General features: G+C 37.4%; 1 protein-coding gene across 2 annotated transcripts in view; it reads right to left on the reverse strand.

The window, feature by feature from the left end:
- Positions 1-1,818: 1,818 nt before the first annotated feature.
- Positions 1,819-19,112, reverse strand: part of LOC120626156 — a 96,803-nt gene continuing 79,509 nt past the window's right edge. For both annotated transcript variants that reach the window (XM_039893488.1, XM_039893487.1), the window contains exons 4-8: positions 7,763-13,573; positions 7,513-7,679; positions 7,002-7,213; positions 5,418-5,608; positions 1,819-4,431 (exon numbers count right to left, since the gene is read on the reverse strand). In XM_039893488.1, the coding sequence (XP_039749422.1) occupies positions 4,207-4,431; positions 5,418-5,608; positions 7,002-7,213; positions 7,513-7,679; positions 7,763-13,543 (6,576 nt within the window). In that variant the 5' untranslated portion in view covers positions 13,544-13,573 and the 3' untranslated portion in view covers positions 1,819-4,206. The remainder of the gene's footprint in view (positions 4,432-5,417; positions 5,609-7,001; positions 7,214-7,512; positions 7,680-7,762; positions 13,574-19,112) is intronic.

Below are 19,112 nucleotides of genomic sequence, written 5' to 3' on the forward strand. Positions count from 1 at the left end.
TACACGTCGCAAGTGTCTTTTAAGCAAGTTTAGTAGATCTTGTATCTTGGAAGAAAGTGTCTTTTATGAAAGTTAAGTACGCCTCGTATATAAGAAACCAATGTCGTGATAAGCAAGTTTAAGACATCTCGTATACAGGTCGCAAGTGTATTTTATGTTTAGTACGCTTCGTATAAAGGCCGCAAGTGTAGTACATCTCCTATTAGGATCACAGGGGTCTTTAATGGAAGTTAGTAAGACTCTGATCTTGGAAGAAAGTGTCTTTAATGCAAGTTTAGTACGTCTCGTATCGGGGAGGCAATTGTCGTTTATGCAAGTTTAGTACCTCTTATACAGATCGCAAGTGTCTTTTATGTAAGTTTAGTACGTCTCGTATCTTGGAAGAAAGTGTACTTTGTCCAAGTTGAGTACCTACGCCTCGTATATAAGACGCTAATATCGTAATAAGCAAGTTTAGGACATCTCGTATACAGGTCGCAAATGTCTTTCATGCAAGTTTAGTACGTCTCGTATCCAAGAGGCAATTGTCGTTTATGCAAGTTTAGTCTCTTATACATGTCGCAAGTGTCTTTTATGCAGGTTTAGTACGTTTCGTATACAGACCGCAAGTGTCTTTATGATATTTTTGAGATTATGGAAGAAAGTATCGTTTATACAATTTCGCGTACGTCTCGTATTCAAGCCGCAAAGGTATTCTCGTATATCGCAAGTGTCTTTTATGCAAGTTTAGTAAGTCTCGTATATTGGAAGAAAGTTTCGTTATGCAAGTTCAGTATGTTTCGCATACAGATCGCATGTGTCTATGATACCAGTTTAGTAGGTACGTCTCGTATACAGCTCGCAAGTGTCGTTAATGCAGGTTTAGTACGTCCTGTGTAACGGTCACAAATATCTTTTATGAAAGTTTATTATGTCTTGTATATAGGTAGCAACTGTATTTTATGCAAGTTTAGTACGTCTCGTATGTAAGAAGCAAAGGAAGAAAGGAAGTAATTATTATTAGAACAATCGAGTATCGAGTAATAAAAGAGTAGTTGGTCTGTCTCTAAAAAACCTTGTCAGTCCTCAAATACCGGTCAGAGTTGAACATTAATGAAACTTCTAATTGTTAGCGTGCAAATCCATTAAATAAAATAGTTTCAATTGATCACTTTCTTTATTTTCCACATCATCAACAAGAATTATTGTGTCAATATTGATAATAATACTTATACTGTAGGTACCGCTTAAAACAGACAGTTAATATTATACAGTTCAGTTTCCGTAGTTATTCAACTTTGTATACTATAATATAAAGACCTTAGTTACAATCCCTTGCGATTTTAAAATTCATACCAATATCCGCGCGCAAGTTCACTCTTCTAATATTATTTCATCACAGATCAATCATGTACTTCTTCGTTTTATCTCCATACAGAAATAAGGTAGGGCGGAACATGATTCAATTATGGAATACAAAATTGCTACTATTCACACAATTCTTTCAAAATGCTACTTAAAAACTATTGACGGAATAATACAATAATTTCATACACTTCTCGCGTATTATTCAGTCAGTAGGATCGAAATAAATTAAAAAATAATTTGCTTATCATTTAATAAAAGTACCTACGTATTTACAAAACTAATAATTTTTGCGATATGCATACAAATTATGCTTTAATAAAATTTACTAATTTCTTATTGGATTCTATAAATAAAAACATAACTTTAATAAAAATAAATGAAATTATTGTACAATAAAAATATATCAGGGAGACAAATATCGACAAACATAACAATATTATATGAATAAAACAAACATAATGTTAGCTACTTAGATCAAATTTGATAAAATATCAGAATAAAAATAAAAATAAATTAGCATAATCTCAGGACAATTGTAATTTTCACTCTATTTTTAAAAGCGCACAAAACACTTACTCACAATTAATTACTATCACGACAATAAATTGCTCTAGAGCTGGGAATTTAATTTTATTTTTTATTTACTCAGAATGACAAGCTACAATTATATTAGGTGCCATTATACTTTCCTGCTGGCACAATATTATTTTTTAAGCGTTTTAGCTATAGTCGATGGTCTTGGCAGTTTTACAACAGGTGTCATATTGCCAGCAACAATTGTTTGCCAAAATGTCAGTTTTACTGGTCATGACCACAGGGTCTAGTACCTTAGAATGACAGTTAAAATGAACGCCATAAGTCCTGGCTTACACAATTGGCAGTTTGAGCAAGAAGCCATATGATCAGCCACAAACAACAATAACAATAATCGTGATGTGACAATTTCTTGGATAGGTCAGGCAATGCAAAATTGCTATTTTCAATTTTGCGGAAAAAAGCCACTGTTTTTTTTAAATTTGTGTTATTACCCAATTACGTGCCTGCTGTGAAATATACCCGGGACTATTATATCCCCGGGGAAGGGTTATAAATTTATCTTCTCCCACAGCTTTATCAACTTTTTAATATAATCAATAATTAATAAACGGGGATGAACTTCTCATATTACTATGTTCCAGTGATTTAGCAGGTGGACACGTTAATTATATCCCATGTCAGGGGATATAATCGGGGGATGTAATTTTTATCTCTCGCCCGTGCTAGCCCTGCTGGCATTATAACCACCATTTTTAACTACAGTGCAATCAATACAAACGTTTACTATTGCACACTCAAGATTATGCTATCTCTTTATTTTTTAATTAGATTATGGTAACTATAACTTGTTATTCTCATTTATTACACTATCATTGCCGCATACAACTAAAATAATACGTATTCACATAATCTTAAAACAACAAACACCATACACCAACGTTAAATAGCACCCATGGGAATAAAATACGATTAAAGCAACATTTATTATTTACAATACGCGAATGTTTTTATAACAAATATATACAGGTTGTTCTACAGTACATCATACAACAAAGTGAGAAGTAAATGTCACAGTCAGTAAGAAGTTATTACCTTTAGAGTATTACTCTGGACGTTTGGCGTAAAAAATCTTTTAAAGACGCATTTGATGTAATGGTTCTTTAAGTAAACCTAAAATATCCTAAACGAGTTATATTACCTTAATAGTTGCGCCATTTAATAAATAATATCCCTAACCAACCCAGATTTGTTATCTTAATTAATGAACCAGATTGTTAATCACCACAGAACGGCTCTAGTGGGACATTGCAGACTCTAGAGATAGCAACACCTCACTGACATTCCATATGTCAGTCAAAACATACTTCAGTTGTGTGACCAAATATTATAGTTATTATGTAATGGCTGCCCTAAATTAAATTACAGTCTCATAAAACAAATACATAGATTAATTTGTTCCTAAATGAGATACATCTTTGATTATGTTTTACAATAAATCAGTCGAAGATTTTTAAATAGCTTGGTTTATTCTATAGCAAGTTTTCCGGTAGATTATAAACACAATAATTATCGTTCGAGATCTATAATTCTGTAGGTGCCTATCTACGAGTAGTGTCTTTAAGCTTTGTCCAACTACTGAAAATTCTCTAGGATTTTAAGCTTTTACTCAATTGCTCCCGTTGCGAATTTAATTTTATTAAAAACAACTTTCTCATCTCTACATAAAGGTAGTTTGTAGTTTAGGATATGTACAAGTACTAAACTATTAAATTGAACCTTCTAAAATGTAGTGCCATCTTTTTCGATGGGATCTAAGCAAAAAGTATGCCATAACTTTAAGACGTGTCCTTAAAGTTGATTTTAGTTTTTTATATAACTGAATTGGCACCCTCTTGTATGTTTTTCGAAAATATAGGAGAACTAATGGACGTTGAGGTGCTGGCAACTCTACGCCGACATCGATCCAGTCTGTCAGTCAAGACCTGTATTGACCACTACAAAATCTATGTCGTGGAAAGCGATGGATATATTGCAGCATCCACACTGCGTCATGAGCAAAGTCCGGCCAATCACAAGCCTTGCTCAAACATCCGGGTCCAGTGATTGGTCATACGAATGGACGCCGCGTTTTGTCTGCCTTAAGTGCATTGGACGTTCATCAATTGTCGACGAAGCGCGACTGAAGGTACGGCGAAACCTTATACTATTACGGTTTCGTCGTACGACACGTCACGCGTCGTCGAGTTCGTTGTACGTATACCATTGTAAAGTCACTCAAAATATCAATATGAACACCCTAAACCACTATGTATTTATTTAGTGTCAGCTAACCAGGACAGTCTCGATTTTGAGTAGTTGCCTCAACTTATCGGTGACTCTAACGAGGGCAACCTTCGATGCTCTAACGTTGACTTTCTCCCCGGCACCAAGCAGTTGGTGGCATTGCGCCCTCTCCAAAAATTCCTGGGTGCGTATTTCTCGAAGCAGTTCTTTTGGAGATCCCGAGCCGCAGTGGATTTGCTTCAGCAGGCTGTCCTTTGACTTTATCTGAAAAGATGGGGACGCAAAATTGTAATTTATATATCGAATTAATAGTTTGAGGAATTTTGCATAAACTTTGGACCAAAAATACCTGAAGACTAAAGATAAGTCTTCAACAGGCAGTGTGGCTCCGAAACTTGACACTTATATAATACGAGGTAAAATACGAGGTCATTAAGCGGGCGATAAAGAGCTTGGAATATTTATATATTTTTTTTTAAGTTACAATTGCCAGACCAAGTAGGAGGTAAGTAGAAGTAGGAGTGTCGCTTAGTCCATCAACCTTTTGCGTTGGTGTTAAGCCGCACACACCGGCAACTCTTCAGACCAGAACACAGAAATGCTGCTTGGTGGCAGAAATAAGGATAGCGGTAGTACTCCGGCCGGTCACAAAAAGCTCTACTTCTACTCAAATCAGAAATTAGTAGATTCATAGAAGAATTCTGATTCTTGCTATTGCCGAAATAGCGCAGTGAGATTCGAAGTTAAAGTAAATAAATAAAATAAATAGGTATACTACGACACACACACACGCACACATCGCCATCCAGCCCCAAAGTAAGCGTAGCTTGTGTTATGGGTGTTATGGGTAACTGATTAATATTTAAATGAATACTTAAATACTTATAAATATACAGATAGACCCAGACACTGTCAAAAATTAATGTTTATCACACAAACATTTTCCAGTTTTGGGAATCAACCACAGCCTTGGACTCAGAAAGCAGGGTCCAGTCAGGTCGAAACTGGTCTTACTTCGCCAATCGGCGGTCAAAAATGTGTCAAAAAGTTACACGGTTTCACAAGAGTGGGAACTCGTTATTAAATCTGTTCAGAAGACAAATCTATGCATCATCATTATTATCAACTCATTACTGGCCCAATATAGGGCACGGGTCTTCAGCGCTCAGAATTAGAAGGGTTTAGAGCGTCCACCACGCTGGCTATATAACACATATAAAACTATAAATATAGAATAGTTGTAAATTCACCTGTAGAATGTTCGTGATATCCTGCAGCAGGCACCATAGACCATCGGCCGGTTGGCCTGGTCCCGTTCGGAGGCTGTAGAAAGGGGGTAGTGGAGCCTCCGTGCACTGGATCTCTATAGTCGCGTCGGGCGGCGGTGGCGGGGTCCCGGGGGGAGGGGACGACAGTGGGTCGCAACCGATCTCTTCACGATCTGAAAGTTTAAACGTTAAGCTTAGAATTTGACATCATAATCGCACAGTAAACTTGTTCACAGTACAATATTTCGATGCCTGATCTTTTTTTTATTACACTACTCGACTGCAATTTCACCTGGTGGTAAGAGATGATGCAGTCTCAGATGGTAGCAGGCTAACCTGGTAGGGAGTATGGCATTTAAAATAAACCTATACCCCTAATCGGTTTCTACGCCAATCGCTTAGCTGCACGACTAGACCAGACCAGACCAGAGAAAATTCGAAAATAATAAATTCCCAAACTGCCTCTGCCGGAAATTGAACCCGAGACCTCGATGTTTAAACGCTCACCGCTACACCAGGGAGGTCGTCAAATATCATCTCATGACGAGACAGTGTATAAGAATATTACTGTGGCCAATAAGGATACTTTCCTAGCGCCGCACTTACAGTACGTTTGCTTTGACTAGACAGCTTCATCGTCCCTGATTACAATTTTTACTCTATGATAATACACAGAGAAAAATAACAACAAATGGCAATAATTTAAATTTAAATTAAACTAATATAGAAAATAATAAGAAAAATAATATAGTACTAATATTATAAAGAGGAAAGATTTTTTGTTTTATTGGTACCCAACAGGCTCCAAAAGTACTGGAACGATTGTAACCATTTCTTCACCAATACAAGGCTTAACTATCACAAAGTACACAGGCTATAAATTATCTTTAAATAAATTGGAGATCCTTATGAAAATGGCAATAATGTAAACCAAAGTAGAAAAATTTGCGTATAAATTTAATTACGTGGCGTGCGCTGAGAAAATTATTGATGTTACAGAAAATAATGTATTACATGATTAAAGTACTCATTATTACCAAATTCCGCAAGGGAATATATCTAACCATAATATTTAAGACGCACTAGTAGCTTTTGTGTTCCATAATTTTTATAAATCGCTGGTGTAAACATAAGTGGGTTCCATTTATATTGCAGTATTAATTCTCATTCAAGTAAATAGTTTTATCATCAAGGTTATTTATGTAGCAGTAAAATACTTTTTAATTAATTCTAATTGGACATTTAATTTAGAAGTTATCGCGAGTTAAAACTACAATGGATTTATAAAAAAAAAAAAAAAAAAGAGAATTTAAAAATATCTGTAGAACTACACCTTAATTGAATGTTACATATCTTCCAAATAAATTGTTCCAACAAGATGCTTCAAAAACAAAAACAAACACGTGACTTCGCACGTGGGCAACAGCTATAATATTTAATAGTTTTTTTTCTTAAATATCAGCTTAGGAGGTATCAGTTTTTTTTCGTAGTCCCTATTTTTATATTTCTTTGTTCAATTATATACCTATAATTGATCTCAATATTATTCAATAAATAAACCTTCACCTATAATTTTGTCTGGAGATGGAAATCTCCAAGGCTCGATGGCACGTCCTTGGACATCAGCTATATACAAATGGAGCAACATGGCTGCTGACCCTTCTGCTAACTCTTCAGGCGTTTGACCGGCGTACGTCCCCAAAACAGGATCAGCGCCGTATGATAACAGCAGTCTAATTATTTCAACATGAGAGTTCTCACTGGCTTCGTGCAGCGGCCTGTTAATAAAAACGGATTAATTAAATATGCCAGACTCCAATAAAAAGAGAAAAAAGTATTGAGTAAACTGATATCAAAAGAACAGTTTGGTGGGTACATTCCAAGAATACTCAAACCTTTGGTATCAACACAGAATCTATTAAAATATACCCAAGAGAAAGTCGTGAATTCGATATGCATAGTTATTCACCGGGATAAATGGAAAAGAATCATGCTTACGTTGGGAGTTATAATTGTACTAGAGTTCTACACAGGGCCATAAAAATTTTATCAGAAGTATTATTAAGTGAATTCTTACCGTATTCCTCCTTGAGCTGCAGCAGAAACATTAGCACCATATTGGAGAAGCAATCGTGCTATTCGTACGTGACCCTTAGCCGATGCCACGTGTAATGGTGTAAAGCCTGCGTTGTCTTTAGCAGATGGATCCGATTCCATTTTCTCCAAGCAATATGCAACACAATCCTACAAAAAGGAAAGGAAAGTTTTAAAACAATTCCTATGAAACCCAGTTAGCAAACATGCTAAATATTGGATACTATACTTACTGTAAAACCAAGTCTGGCAGCGCGATGCAGGTGTGTCTCACCTACACTCTTATTAATAAACCAGCTCTTGATCTCTTTTTTGATATCGTGTACAGATTCAGGGCTAGGTTTAGGTGCTGGTCGCCGGACAACTTTCGGACAATTTTCTTCCCTGCGTATGATTTTCTTTTTCTTTCGAATGTAATCAAAACCTGAGCTAAATTTTCTTCTTCCAAAAAGGCGTTTTAAACGTCTCTTAGTGTTAACCTCAGTAGGAACCGGGTCACCACCTTCTACCTTGTTTTGATCCTTTTCGCCAGAAGTAGGGATCGCATCTTTTTTTGCTTTATTATTTGCGAGTTCCTTTCTTCTTTTATGAGCGAATGATTTTATGACACTATTTCTTTTCTTTAAACGCATGAGTCTCCCTTTAGCGTCATTCGTTTTCAATGATTTAGTGCTTCTCAATCCATCCCTTATTGAACTAGATCTTCGTTTTATTTTCTCTTTCACATTTTTTTTTGGCTTGAATTTAGGCTTTGTTTCCGGTTCCTTTTTTATTGGTGGATCATCTTGTATGATTTCTTCTCTACAGGAAGATGGAGGGGCAGACGCAGGTCGGTCATCACCAAATACTTCTTTAATCGTAGCTCGCTGCTTCAATACTCTGCTTTCAGTTCTAGTTCTTGATTTGAGTACAACTGGCGAAAATTCTTCTGTAGCACCAATAAGTCCATTGGTATCTTTAATGAAAGCTGTCCTAAACATAGTAACAGTTTCCTTTCTGAAAGCACCTAAATAAAAAATATCTTCCATCAACTTCTCCTTTTTAGCGCTTAGATTACCTTTATTTCCATTTTTAATCAGTCCTAAGCTTGGCGTTGCTAAAAGTTCAGTATTACTGGACTTTTTCGTAACAATTTTCGGCGTTTTATCTTCTTTTTCTTTAGATTTCTTTTTTGATTCTTCTTTCTTTCCACACTTTTCAATGAGGACGTCTACAATTGAATTACTCTTTTTCTTTGCTTTTGTTGCAGAAAATACTGTGGATGTTGAAGCTTCTGAATCGTAATGAAGCTTATTCATAGCAGAACAACTAGAATTAGACTCAAGATCACTGTCAAGATTTAATTTATCTGGTCTTCTATAGAGATCATCAGTTGCAGCGGACGGAGCTGATGACGGTGCGGGTGAAAGGGGAACGGGATCCAAGTCCGGAAGAGATGTTGAGCCACGTGTGAATTGTGTCGCACAGCCTTTAACAAATGAGCCACCGGAGCGGCCTCTCGGAATTGCAATAAGTCTAGAAGGCATGCGTAAAGATCTCTTATATCTGTATAATTCTTCTTCCCACCCAGGATGGAAATCTGATCCATCACCAAAACCAGGTTTACGCAACGCAGGTGTCGAGCAACTGCTGCTATTTCCACTATCTTTTTTTTTCGTCGGGGATGACTTCAAGGGAGTTTTTTGCAACGCAGATTTGTTTTCCTCAACTTTTACATTCTTACGCACTCGTAATCTACTTGCTACACTTAATGCGTCATCACTATCGGTGCTAGATTCTTCGTCAGGCTTTTCTTTTTTTATATTTTCCGTTGACAGAGTCTTACCCTTTGATTTTGACCTCTGTCGTGTGGATTTTCCTTTACTTTGCTTCTCCTCCTTAGGAGCAGAATCTGAGGAATTTCTAACACTGTTCATACGTTCATGACAACATTCTAACTTCACGTAAGCTGATTTTTCAGATAAATCTTTTAATAATTGATATTTTATTAATTGATCAGTTTGCTGCTTATCCTTCAGTAATTTGCTTTTTATAAGAGGTTCGTCATCGTCTGTTGATTCCAATTCTTCTTTTACAACTGTTTTTAATGTTTCTTCTTCTTCTAATTCCTTTTTTATGGGTACTGTGTTAGGTAAGCAATCATTTTTAACCAATTTATTTTTAACTTTCATATTAGTTTTATTTTTATGCGCTTTATTATTTTCTTTATCTTTTTGTTTTTCTGACTTATTTTTATCGGGTTTCTTTTGTCTACCTTTGACGGAAGAATCTCCTTTGATTAAGCTTACTTCACTTTCTAATTTAAGTTCATCCTCGTCCATTGGCTCCTTTTTAATTTCAATAATAGCTGGCAGCTCTACATTAGAATTTGCAGGTATAAATTGTACGTGTCCTTCATTCATGTTATTATTTTTTGGTAGCGGTTTGTCTATTTGCAAACCTTTATTTTCAATTGGTAGTTCATCCTCTTTCAAAACCCTATTGCCTCCAAACTGTTTTTGGTTTTTCAAGCTAGTATTTTCTAAAGACTGTTCGTCTCCTTTCACAGGGCTGTTTTCGGAGGTTAGATTGACGTATTTTGTGTAGGAATTTTCTAAAGTCGGTTCTGGTTCTGTATCAGTACCATTTTCAAAACGAGGTTTATTATCAACTACAAAACTGTTTTCTTGCATACCGCGGTTTTCAGTAACAGCGCTATTTTCTGTCACACCTCCATTTTCTACCACTTTACTGTTTTCTGCAGACTGTTGGTCCTCTTTAAAATCATTGCTTTCTGAAAGTTGTTCCAGTGACTCATTTTCTAAGTCTAAAGTATTACTCCGTTTTTTATGGTTTTTCTTTTTATGACATCCTGTTTTCAACTGTTCCATAAAACTATCGCAAGCATTAGCCCAATCCATGTCTAAGCCCTCCATGCTATTTTCTTGAGCTTCAATTTTTTCTTCAAAATTTTCTGTTTTTATTTGTAATACTGCATCTCTTTCTATTTCATCGATATTCATAGGTTCTGTTTTTATTTCTGGAATGTTCATATTGTAATGTTTCTCATTTTTTATAACAGATTCTAATCTCAGATTATCTTCGCGAATTTGGTTAAAAAGATGTTGTTTTTGAGATTTTGGAAGCAGTTTTGATGTATTATTTTCAACATTAATACATTCTAGCTTCATCTCTAATTTTGATGAACTATCTTGTGATGGTGGCATTACTTTTAATTCTGCCTTGGTTCTTATTCTGGAAGCAACATCATTTTCTGGAGATATTCTCTTAGTTTCAGGACTATCAAATTTCGGATAATCAGAATCTCGTGGAATCGAATCCACTGCTTTAGGCATTTTTATATGATGACTTAAGTCTGCAACCGATTGTTTCAAAATATTGAGTTTATTACTATTAGTCAATTCGTCATCTTTCGCTACATCGTCATCAGTTATTTCTATCACAGAATCATCTACATCATCTATTACAATGAGATCAGGAACTTCACTACTTGATTTAGCAGTTTCTAAATAACCCGTTTGTTTTGTTTGTAAACTGTTTCGTAATATACTTAATACTTCTTTATCCGCAGGTTGCGCACTCATGGGTAATAAATTATGCGGAATTAAGTCTCTATGGCTCGGAATCTTTTGAATAATATGGCGATTATTATTTGGTATTTTTTCATGATAATGAGGGTGGTAGTCATTTGCTTCTCTACTTCCGCCCTCAGGATATGAATTACCAGAATATCGATGATGAGGATAATGGTGATGTTCGCGATAAGGAAGAGCATTTACTGAACGCTTATGTTCATGTTGACTTGCCTCAAGCCTTTTATGGCTTGCATAACTGTATACTGGTTGAATCATTAGCTCCCGCTGTTCTCTCGCCGATTGACTCAGTTGTTCTATCCGACTATCAGCAGTCCATGTTTCGTGGCGAAGAATTTTTTCGGGAATGTTACTAACTATCGGGCCTGCAGGCCGTTTTCTTTCTTCTATAATTAAATGCCGATCATCGCGAATTCTACTCGCTGAATAACGATCCTCGCCACTTGTTCGCGTTAGGTCTATTCTGGGAACATAGTCAGTTCTCTTAACTGGCCCATTATATTTACTGCGTTCGTATACTTGATGGCGAGATTCAACGTGATTAGAATCAGTCACTGGTCTCGAAGGATTATGTGCTCCGTTATAACCAATATGCTGATTTGTAGCAGCATTATATCCGTGGTTCGTGTTTCGGTCTCTATATTGAGCAAAATCAGGAGAAAAGTCTACTTTGTGTGAAGCAACATAACCAGAAACTGTAGTGTTCCGGCTGCTAGACGTTGGTCTGGGTTGTATGGGATGAGCCTCATTTTTCATTGACGCAGAATCGATAACATCATCCTGAGTCGTTGAAGAATCTGCAGAATTCTTCACTGTTTTAACAGACAAATCAAGTGGGGACTCCCGTTTCTGCTTAGTTTGGTTCAATTGATCAACTAAAGCTGTGACGGAAACGGTCATACGCGCTTGCTGACTGGGATATCCAGGCTTAGCCGTTGAGCGCGATGGTGAAATTTGTACATGGTTTGGCGTTGTATAATCATAATTCGTTTTAGGAGCAACTGCCGTGCGGTACGATGTTCTAGATGGAAGTGCTTGTGGATGGGGCTGCGAATTATTTTGGATAGCTTGACCCGGTGAGCTCGAAGCATATCTTACTGCTGACGTAGACGGAGTAGCATAAGGGTAGCTATTTCTGGAATCTGATGTTCTCGTTTTGCTAGGATAATCTACTCGTGGAGCTAGCCGCGCTATTTCATGAGGTTGTAATGGCGGTTGTGGTGGTGGTGGGACTCGATCTGTCCCTCTAATTGCATATGATGCATTCAAAGCTTCTATAGAGCTGTGCTTAAATTGAAGTTGTTGATGAGAATCCACTCTTGGATTTGGAATTGGAATAGGTAAGGGTGCCGACGTCGTCTGCCGGTAACCGGAATATACTTGCTGAGGATCGTATTTTCTTTGAGGAAGAGTTGTATGTCTTTCATATTGAGACGATGCTCGCGTATGTGAAGGAGATTCGCGACGTTGAGACATCGAAGAGTAAATAGGTGAGGCACGATTATCCATGGAATTTATCCTTTTACTCGATTGCACGTGTTGTGGATGATGAATAGGTGGGACTCGGTCATTGTGTGGAGGTGGAGCCTGAGTGGGCGGTAAAGAATATCGCTGCGTGGGTGCATTATAAGCCGTCGTTTCTGTTAACCGACTAATAGCATGCTGCGGCATTGAGCTAGAGATTCTGGCATACGTTTGTGGACTCGGACGGGGTGGTATTGAAGGTTGAGGCGAGACCACTGGTGGCCCATGGGAATTTCTCCCGGTGTCGGAAAAATTGGATTCGTACTGATACCGCGGATAAGATTCCGGTGGGCGAGACGCAGAATAGTGATCTAATGGACGGCCCGACGTAAAATGGTCGGGTGCCCTCGCTGTCGGAGTTTGTACCCGGTGAATAGGGGTACGATACTGAATCGTAGTATCAATTTGTTCAGTTGCCATGATTGAAGCTTGCGGAACTTCAGAAGGCGGGCGAGCGGGCGACGGACTCGGCACAGCTGGAGCTGCCGCGGGGGAAGGCAGTGTGTGGAGAGTTGGTTTCCGTATTATATGAGACGGTGGTGACAAGGCTCCCCCTGTTTCTTCTTCGTCTTCAATTTCAGGCTGTTCTCTTCGCTTTTCTGCCGCTTCGCGCATCACTGTGGCTTTGTGAATAAAGTGCGGTTCAGGTTCGAGAGGCTCGGAAGGCGGTCGTGGCGGTATAGAGACGGGTGTTGGCGCTGTCGTTGGAGGCGGCGCCGCAGCCACAGATGGAGGTCGTGAAGATGGTGTTGGAGCTCCCGAGAGAGCAGGAGTTCCCTCCTCGGTCGGAGCGCTTGCAGGCCACATCTGTTGGCCGTTTGATCCCTGTGCCTGCTTTGGTATTCCCATAAAGTACTGGCGTGTCCCTTCCAGTACATTGTTAAAACTGACATCCATACTATGCACTCCCGGTCCGGCAACCAGCTCCTGAAAGAATAAAAATAATGTGCTCAGCATTATTTCGTTTACATATAAAAGAGAAGATTTTTACATAAATTAAAATTACAAATATTATAATATCATCATCATCATCATCATGACAACCAATGGCCGTCCACTTTTGTACGGAGTACCAAATAACAATGACTATAACATCTACACATAATTTAAACAACGTTCCACGTGGTAAGGGACAGAACTTCTTTAAGAGCTGTCAGTTTCTAGAGTCAAGTTAAGGAATTAACAAAAAATTTAAAAAAAAATGCTATTATGATAGCCCTTTTTGAATAAAGAAGGTTTAAGTTGAGTTTAGTTAAAATGGTAAGCGTAACCGAATTGCCAAGAGTTCGCGCAAAAAAAAAATTTGAAACCAATGTGCAGAAACTGGTTCAGTTATTTATCGTGAGGTCTATCAGCATACTTTATGGTACGTAGAACTTAAGGTGATGGGGTCGTTACCCGCCGGTTGCCCTTGAGCGTTCCTCGCCCCCGCACGCACACAAGTGGGTAAATACAATGTAAAACGCACTGCTTACTGAGCACACAACGAAAAACTTCCGCGAGACGTTACTAAAAAGTTTACCGACCTCATTATTGCGTGTCATGTTTATTCGATAGCGTTCGCTTTATTATATTCAAGTCAAAATGTTATTTTTAGGAAAGTTGAATTGCCTAAGCTAATAATATAAAGCTGAAATGTTGTTTCTCATAAATTCATCCTACAACTTCAAGCGACACATTTACTAATACACCAATATTATTTTATGCCTAATATTTAAACAATTTTGTCTTTATATGTAAAAAGAAAAATTATAACAATTATTATCACAACTTGAGCTATAAACGCAGATCAAGAATAGAAACACTTTTTACGTGAGGTAGGTATTCTGAGTTGCGTGCTAAAGAAAAGGTCAGTGTCATATCTGTCCTCTCGCACGCAAAAGAAACCGCTTGTTTACATTGTCCAATGTAAAACAATGCCACATCTAACGAGCCTTGGGACTTATGAGAAATGTTAGAATCACTCGGTGGGCGATGGAGGAAGCGGCGTCCGCGTAACTAAAGCAGAAATAAGGTCCGCAGAGGAGATCAGTATATGAGCATGGAGCCATAGCTTTTCGGGTTACGAGGCTGAAGTGGTAATAAGCGGGAATGGTGGAATAAGCTATGCGCGATGTACGTCAACGTAAATCCAGAAAAAATGTCTTTGCGGAGAAGCCAGAGTTAATATGTGAGCTTGGAGACATAGACAATACCTCGCTCATTCTCTGCGATCAATTCTGTCCTGGAGGCTAAACCTAGATGAAATTGTATACAATTTTACAATAAATTACCGGTTGATATCTTGGGGATGTCTCTACAAAAGTTCAAAGTTTGTATTAAGCGAAAGCTTTTAGAAAGGATAACGTAAACCATAAAAAAGCTTGGGTGTGAAGTATTGCTCTAACCAGGTTTCTTCTTAAATATTTACAAATGACAATGTGAGATGGTGATAACGAAAGAACACCCGGCTTAGTTTGTTGTGGGCTTCTTCTTAGACCAGGGCGCGTTTGGAACCCTCTTAGTTTTAGTTTTAAGTGTACAAATGTAGTTATCGCCATCACTTCTCACTACTATGTACACATTTATGTAATCATGTGTCAAAAGTGCCATCAATGGCCCCATTAGAATAAAGAAATATTTGACTTTGAATTTGACAAAAGATTTATGCCTCATGAGTTGCGAGGCTAAATTCGTAATTTGCAGGGCACATAGCTTAGAGTACCGAATGTACGTTAGAGTACCAGTAACGTAGTGGAGACGAAATCAACAGTCGCAGAGAGACTCTGAACACTAGTGGCTCAAGACGGTATACAAAAGTCCATCAAATGACGAGGGCTACTGCAGCATACTATTTGAGCCAACGATGAGCCGTTAGCCGATTTGAAGCGTTAGCAAGCTTATGCCGAAAGCCGTCGTCGGCTAGTTCAAAGACTCGGCATTAAAAGTACACAGTGCACATTGGTGCATAGCAATTCTGAGAATAACAAATGACTAGTACTTAGTATTTTGATTTTCTGTTGTTTCATTATTGTTTAAAAAATCATTAAATGACGTGATTATATGACGTAACATCCAATGAAGCGCGTGAAAACTTATTCTATTTGTGCGGAAGAACTCTACTGGAAAACGCACAAACTGAACAAGGGCGGTTGATATGTGCTAAAACAGGGCTGAAACTTGGATAAAAGACCTCTTTTTAAAGTAAGGGCATTGACACAACATAAAATACCTCTTGAAGCACTCTTTTATAACATAGTTTACAAGTTTGAATGAAAACATTTTACATAGTGAAGTCGCGGGAAACCGCTAGTATAATATAAAGAAACCCCATAAAAGAACCTCATGAATGCTATCGATCATGTCACTTTATACTGAACCAGTTACCTTTCATGGCATAGTAAATATTATATATTATCGCTAGGGTTAACACCAGAACGAAATATACACTTAAAATATTTTTATTATTACTTTGAGTACATTTTGAAGAAAATAAGTAGGTGTTATTACTTCGCCACCATAATAAACCCTGTGTGGTTTAAGTCATGGTGAGTTAGCTTAAGTTAAATATATAATATTTGTGTAATAAAGGAACAACAATATTAAAATCGCTCAAATGCGACACCGATCAAATCGCACTAAATATAGGAAGCCTAAATCTGCTTATTTTCTCAAAAAAATTATAACACAATTTATTTGTTTTTTTTTTTCCTTTAATATTTTTTTTGTAACAAGTTAAAGGAAAACAGTTATTTTTATGAGAATAAAGTTGAATAACATACAGCCCGTAACAACAGAATCTAAAATCTAACACAATTGGAAAAATCATAAACGCTCGAAGTTAATAATCGCTAATTCATAATCTTCAGATCAAATAATATGGTTATTAAGGACATCTTTATCAAAAGGGTAGCATTTCAAAACTTAATCTTCGATCTGCAGATTTTGTATCGTTATCAAATTCGTGCACCGTACGTGAAACGTACACCGCTGCAACAGAGATGTTATCAAACAAACTGAATTAAAATGTATAAAATTATAATAATACTGGTAGGGTGGCAACCCTATTCCCAGATCAATGGTCGTAGCGAAGCTGTAGCCGTGACGACCGCCCTCAATCGATTGTGGCTCTAGACGGCAAACAGTGGTGGAAATGTACCTGTGTTAGTTTATATTTAGGTACACGCGTAAACCAACACGAAAATATTTATTGCACTAGAGCTTCCCTTTACATATACTACTAGTTTCACATCGTCATAGCTAGAGACCGGATTATCTGATGCATAAGCTTAATAAACTAGTTCTTGTCGGTAAATTAACCTTGTGTTGCCTGCGCTCCTAGTACAACTTAAATAGAATAACCCTGTCCGAGCCAATCTAACGAAACGTAGAGTGAAGTTTCAGTGTAACGAAAAAAATGCCTGTGGAACTGTTTTGGGCGGCAGGTTAGACACAGGTTCAACATGACGGGCGAAAACACAGGGGGTCAAGAGTTCCGGCCTGCCAATCATCAGATCCTAATCAAGCATCCCGTATGCATACCTTCCTACATTTATCTATGTTTTATTCGATAAAAGTTTATTTATTATAAATTAAATAAATAAAGTAATAGTAACAAAACAAATAACCTTAGTTACATGCTGTAAATATAAGAAAATACTAGGTAAGAAAATGTTAGAGTATAAATAATCTGTGGGTAAACCTAAAATTAATATATCTGTCATTTTCGGGAGTTCGCCATATCAATCATTTTTTTTAATCGTATTCTTATCAGCCCTTTTTAATTGATACCTCTGTATATTATGGGGGCGCATACAAAATAACTGGGATATTTGAGAGTCCGCCATATTGGATTTATAATGACATCACTTAGCTAGCTACGCATTGTCCTCTTAACCAACTCTTTTTTAAATTCAGTTGTGAGAGTTTATCTGGTAAAGAGAAGCAAGTGATGTTGAGACTGACCTAAAATTGGTTGAAGAGTTTATTTTTATTCGACTACAAGATACCGCAATCCGCAAGTGACTGCAGTCTCACCTAGTGATGAGTGATGATGCAGTCTCAGATGGTAGCGGATTAACCTTTTTGGGAGTACGGCAGTTATAATGGTTCTACGCTAATAGATTTCTACGCGAAATCGTACCGGAATGCTAAATGGCTAAGCGGTACGTCTCTGTCGGTAGGGTGGTAACCACGGCAGAAGCCTCCCACCAGATAACAATAATATGACATCGAATTTACGCAACTTATTTCGCAATGTTAATCCAGCTAACACACGTAATAAAAGTTACATTTCCTAGTAACACGAGTTGCCCGGTGCATCCATACATTGCAGACGTAATCATGTTATGCACGCAGCCTTGTATGGATTCCGGCCACAGTAACCATTATTACGGGCCGGGTGGGTGAAGTGTTCCACCCGAGCCAGACCACTATGTATTTAACAAACACCGCGAATCCATTACATTAACTTGTCAATCCATATTCCTTATTTTGACGGCCGATTGGCGCAGTTTGCAGCGACCCTGCTTACTGAGTCCAAGCCCGTGGGTTCGATTCCCACAACTGGAAAATGTTTATGTGATGAACATGTTTTTCATTGTCTAGGATTTTAACTGTATATAATTATAAGTATTTATGTATGATATTCATAAAAATATTGGTGATACTAAGATGACTATCTTAGTACCCATAACACAAGATATGCATACTTTGGGGCTAGATGGCGATGTGTGTATTGTGTTAGTAAATTTATTTATTGATTAATGTTATTAATTCTAGCTGTTGATACCTTCTTCTTCCGCGTTTATTACGGTTTTAACTCTCGTATAGGATATGTAATCAGTACTTCTTAACTTACTAAATACTAAATATTATATATACTAAATATTTTTTTATACTACGACAACGCACACATCGCCATCTAGCCCCAAAGTAAGCTTAGCCTGTGTTATGGGTACTGAGATGACTGATGAATATTTTATGAATAATATACATATAAACACCCACTTAACAAAACTTATAACAAATCCCTTGGGAACATTTGCTTTTCTGAGATAAAAAGTACCCTATGACCCCGCCCTTTTAATTAACTCTCAAGTTGATTTGTTGCTTAGTATGGGCGTTTAGCAAAGACAAACAAACAACCATACTTTTGCATTTATAATCCACTACGACAATGATATAAAAATTAAAAATTGAAAAACCCCCGACGCGTCAACTAGTCTTATAGTCAACGCGTTGCCTAGTAGAATAATGTACACTATATTTGTATTGTAGTCAAGTTATTGTAGGGAGTTGTGAAAATATGTAATCCGCTACTTTGTGACGGCGGCCATTTTGGACGGATTTTCATCAAAGAATAATAAGAACACTGATTCACCTCAACACAAAAAAAAATCAAAATCGGTTTATCCGTTCGGGAATAACGATGCCACATACACACAGAAAGGTTAAACTTATAATACCCCGTCAATAAAAGGTAGGT

The sequence above is a fragment of the Pararge aegeria genome, chromosome 9, assembly GCF_905163445.1.
Source record: "Pararge aegeria chromosome 9, ilParAegt1.1, whole genome shotgun sequence".
NCBI lineage: Eukaryota > Metazoa > Arthropoda > Insecta > Lepidoptera > Nymphalidae > Pararge > Pararge aegeria.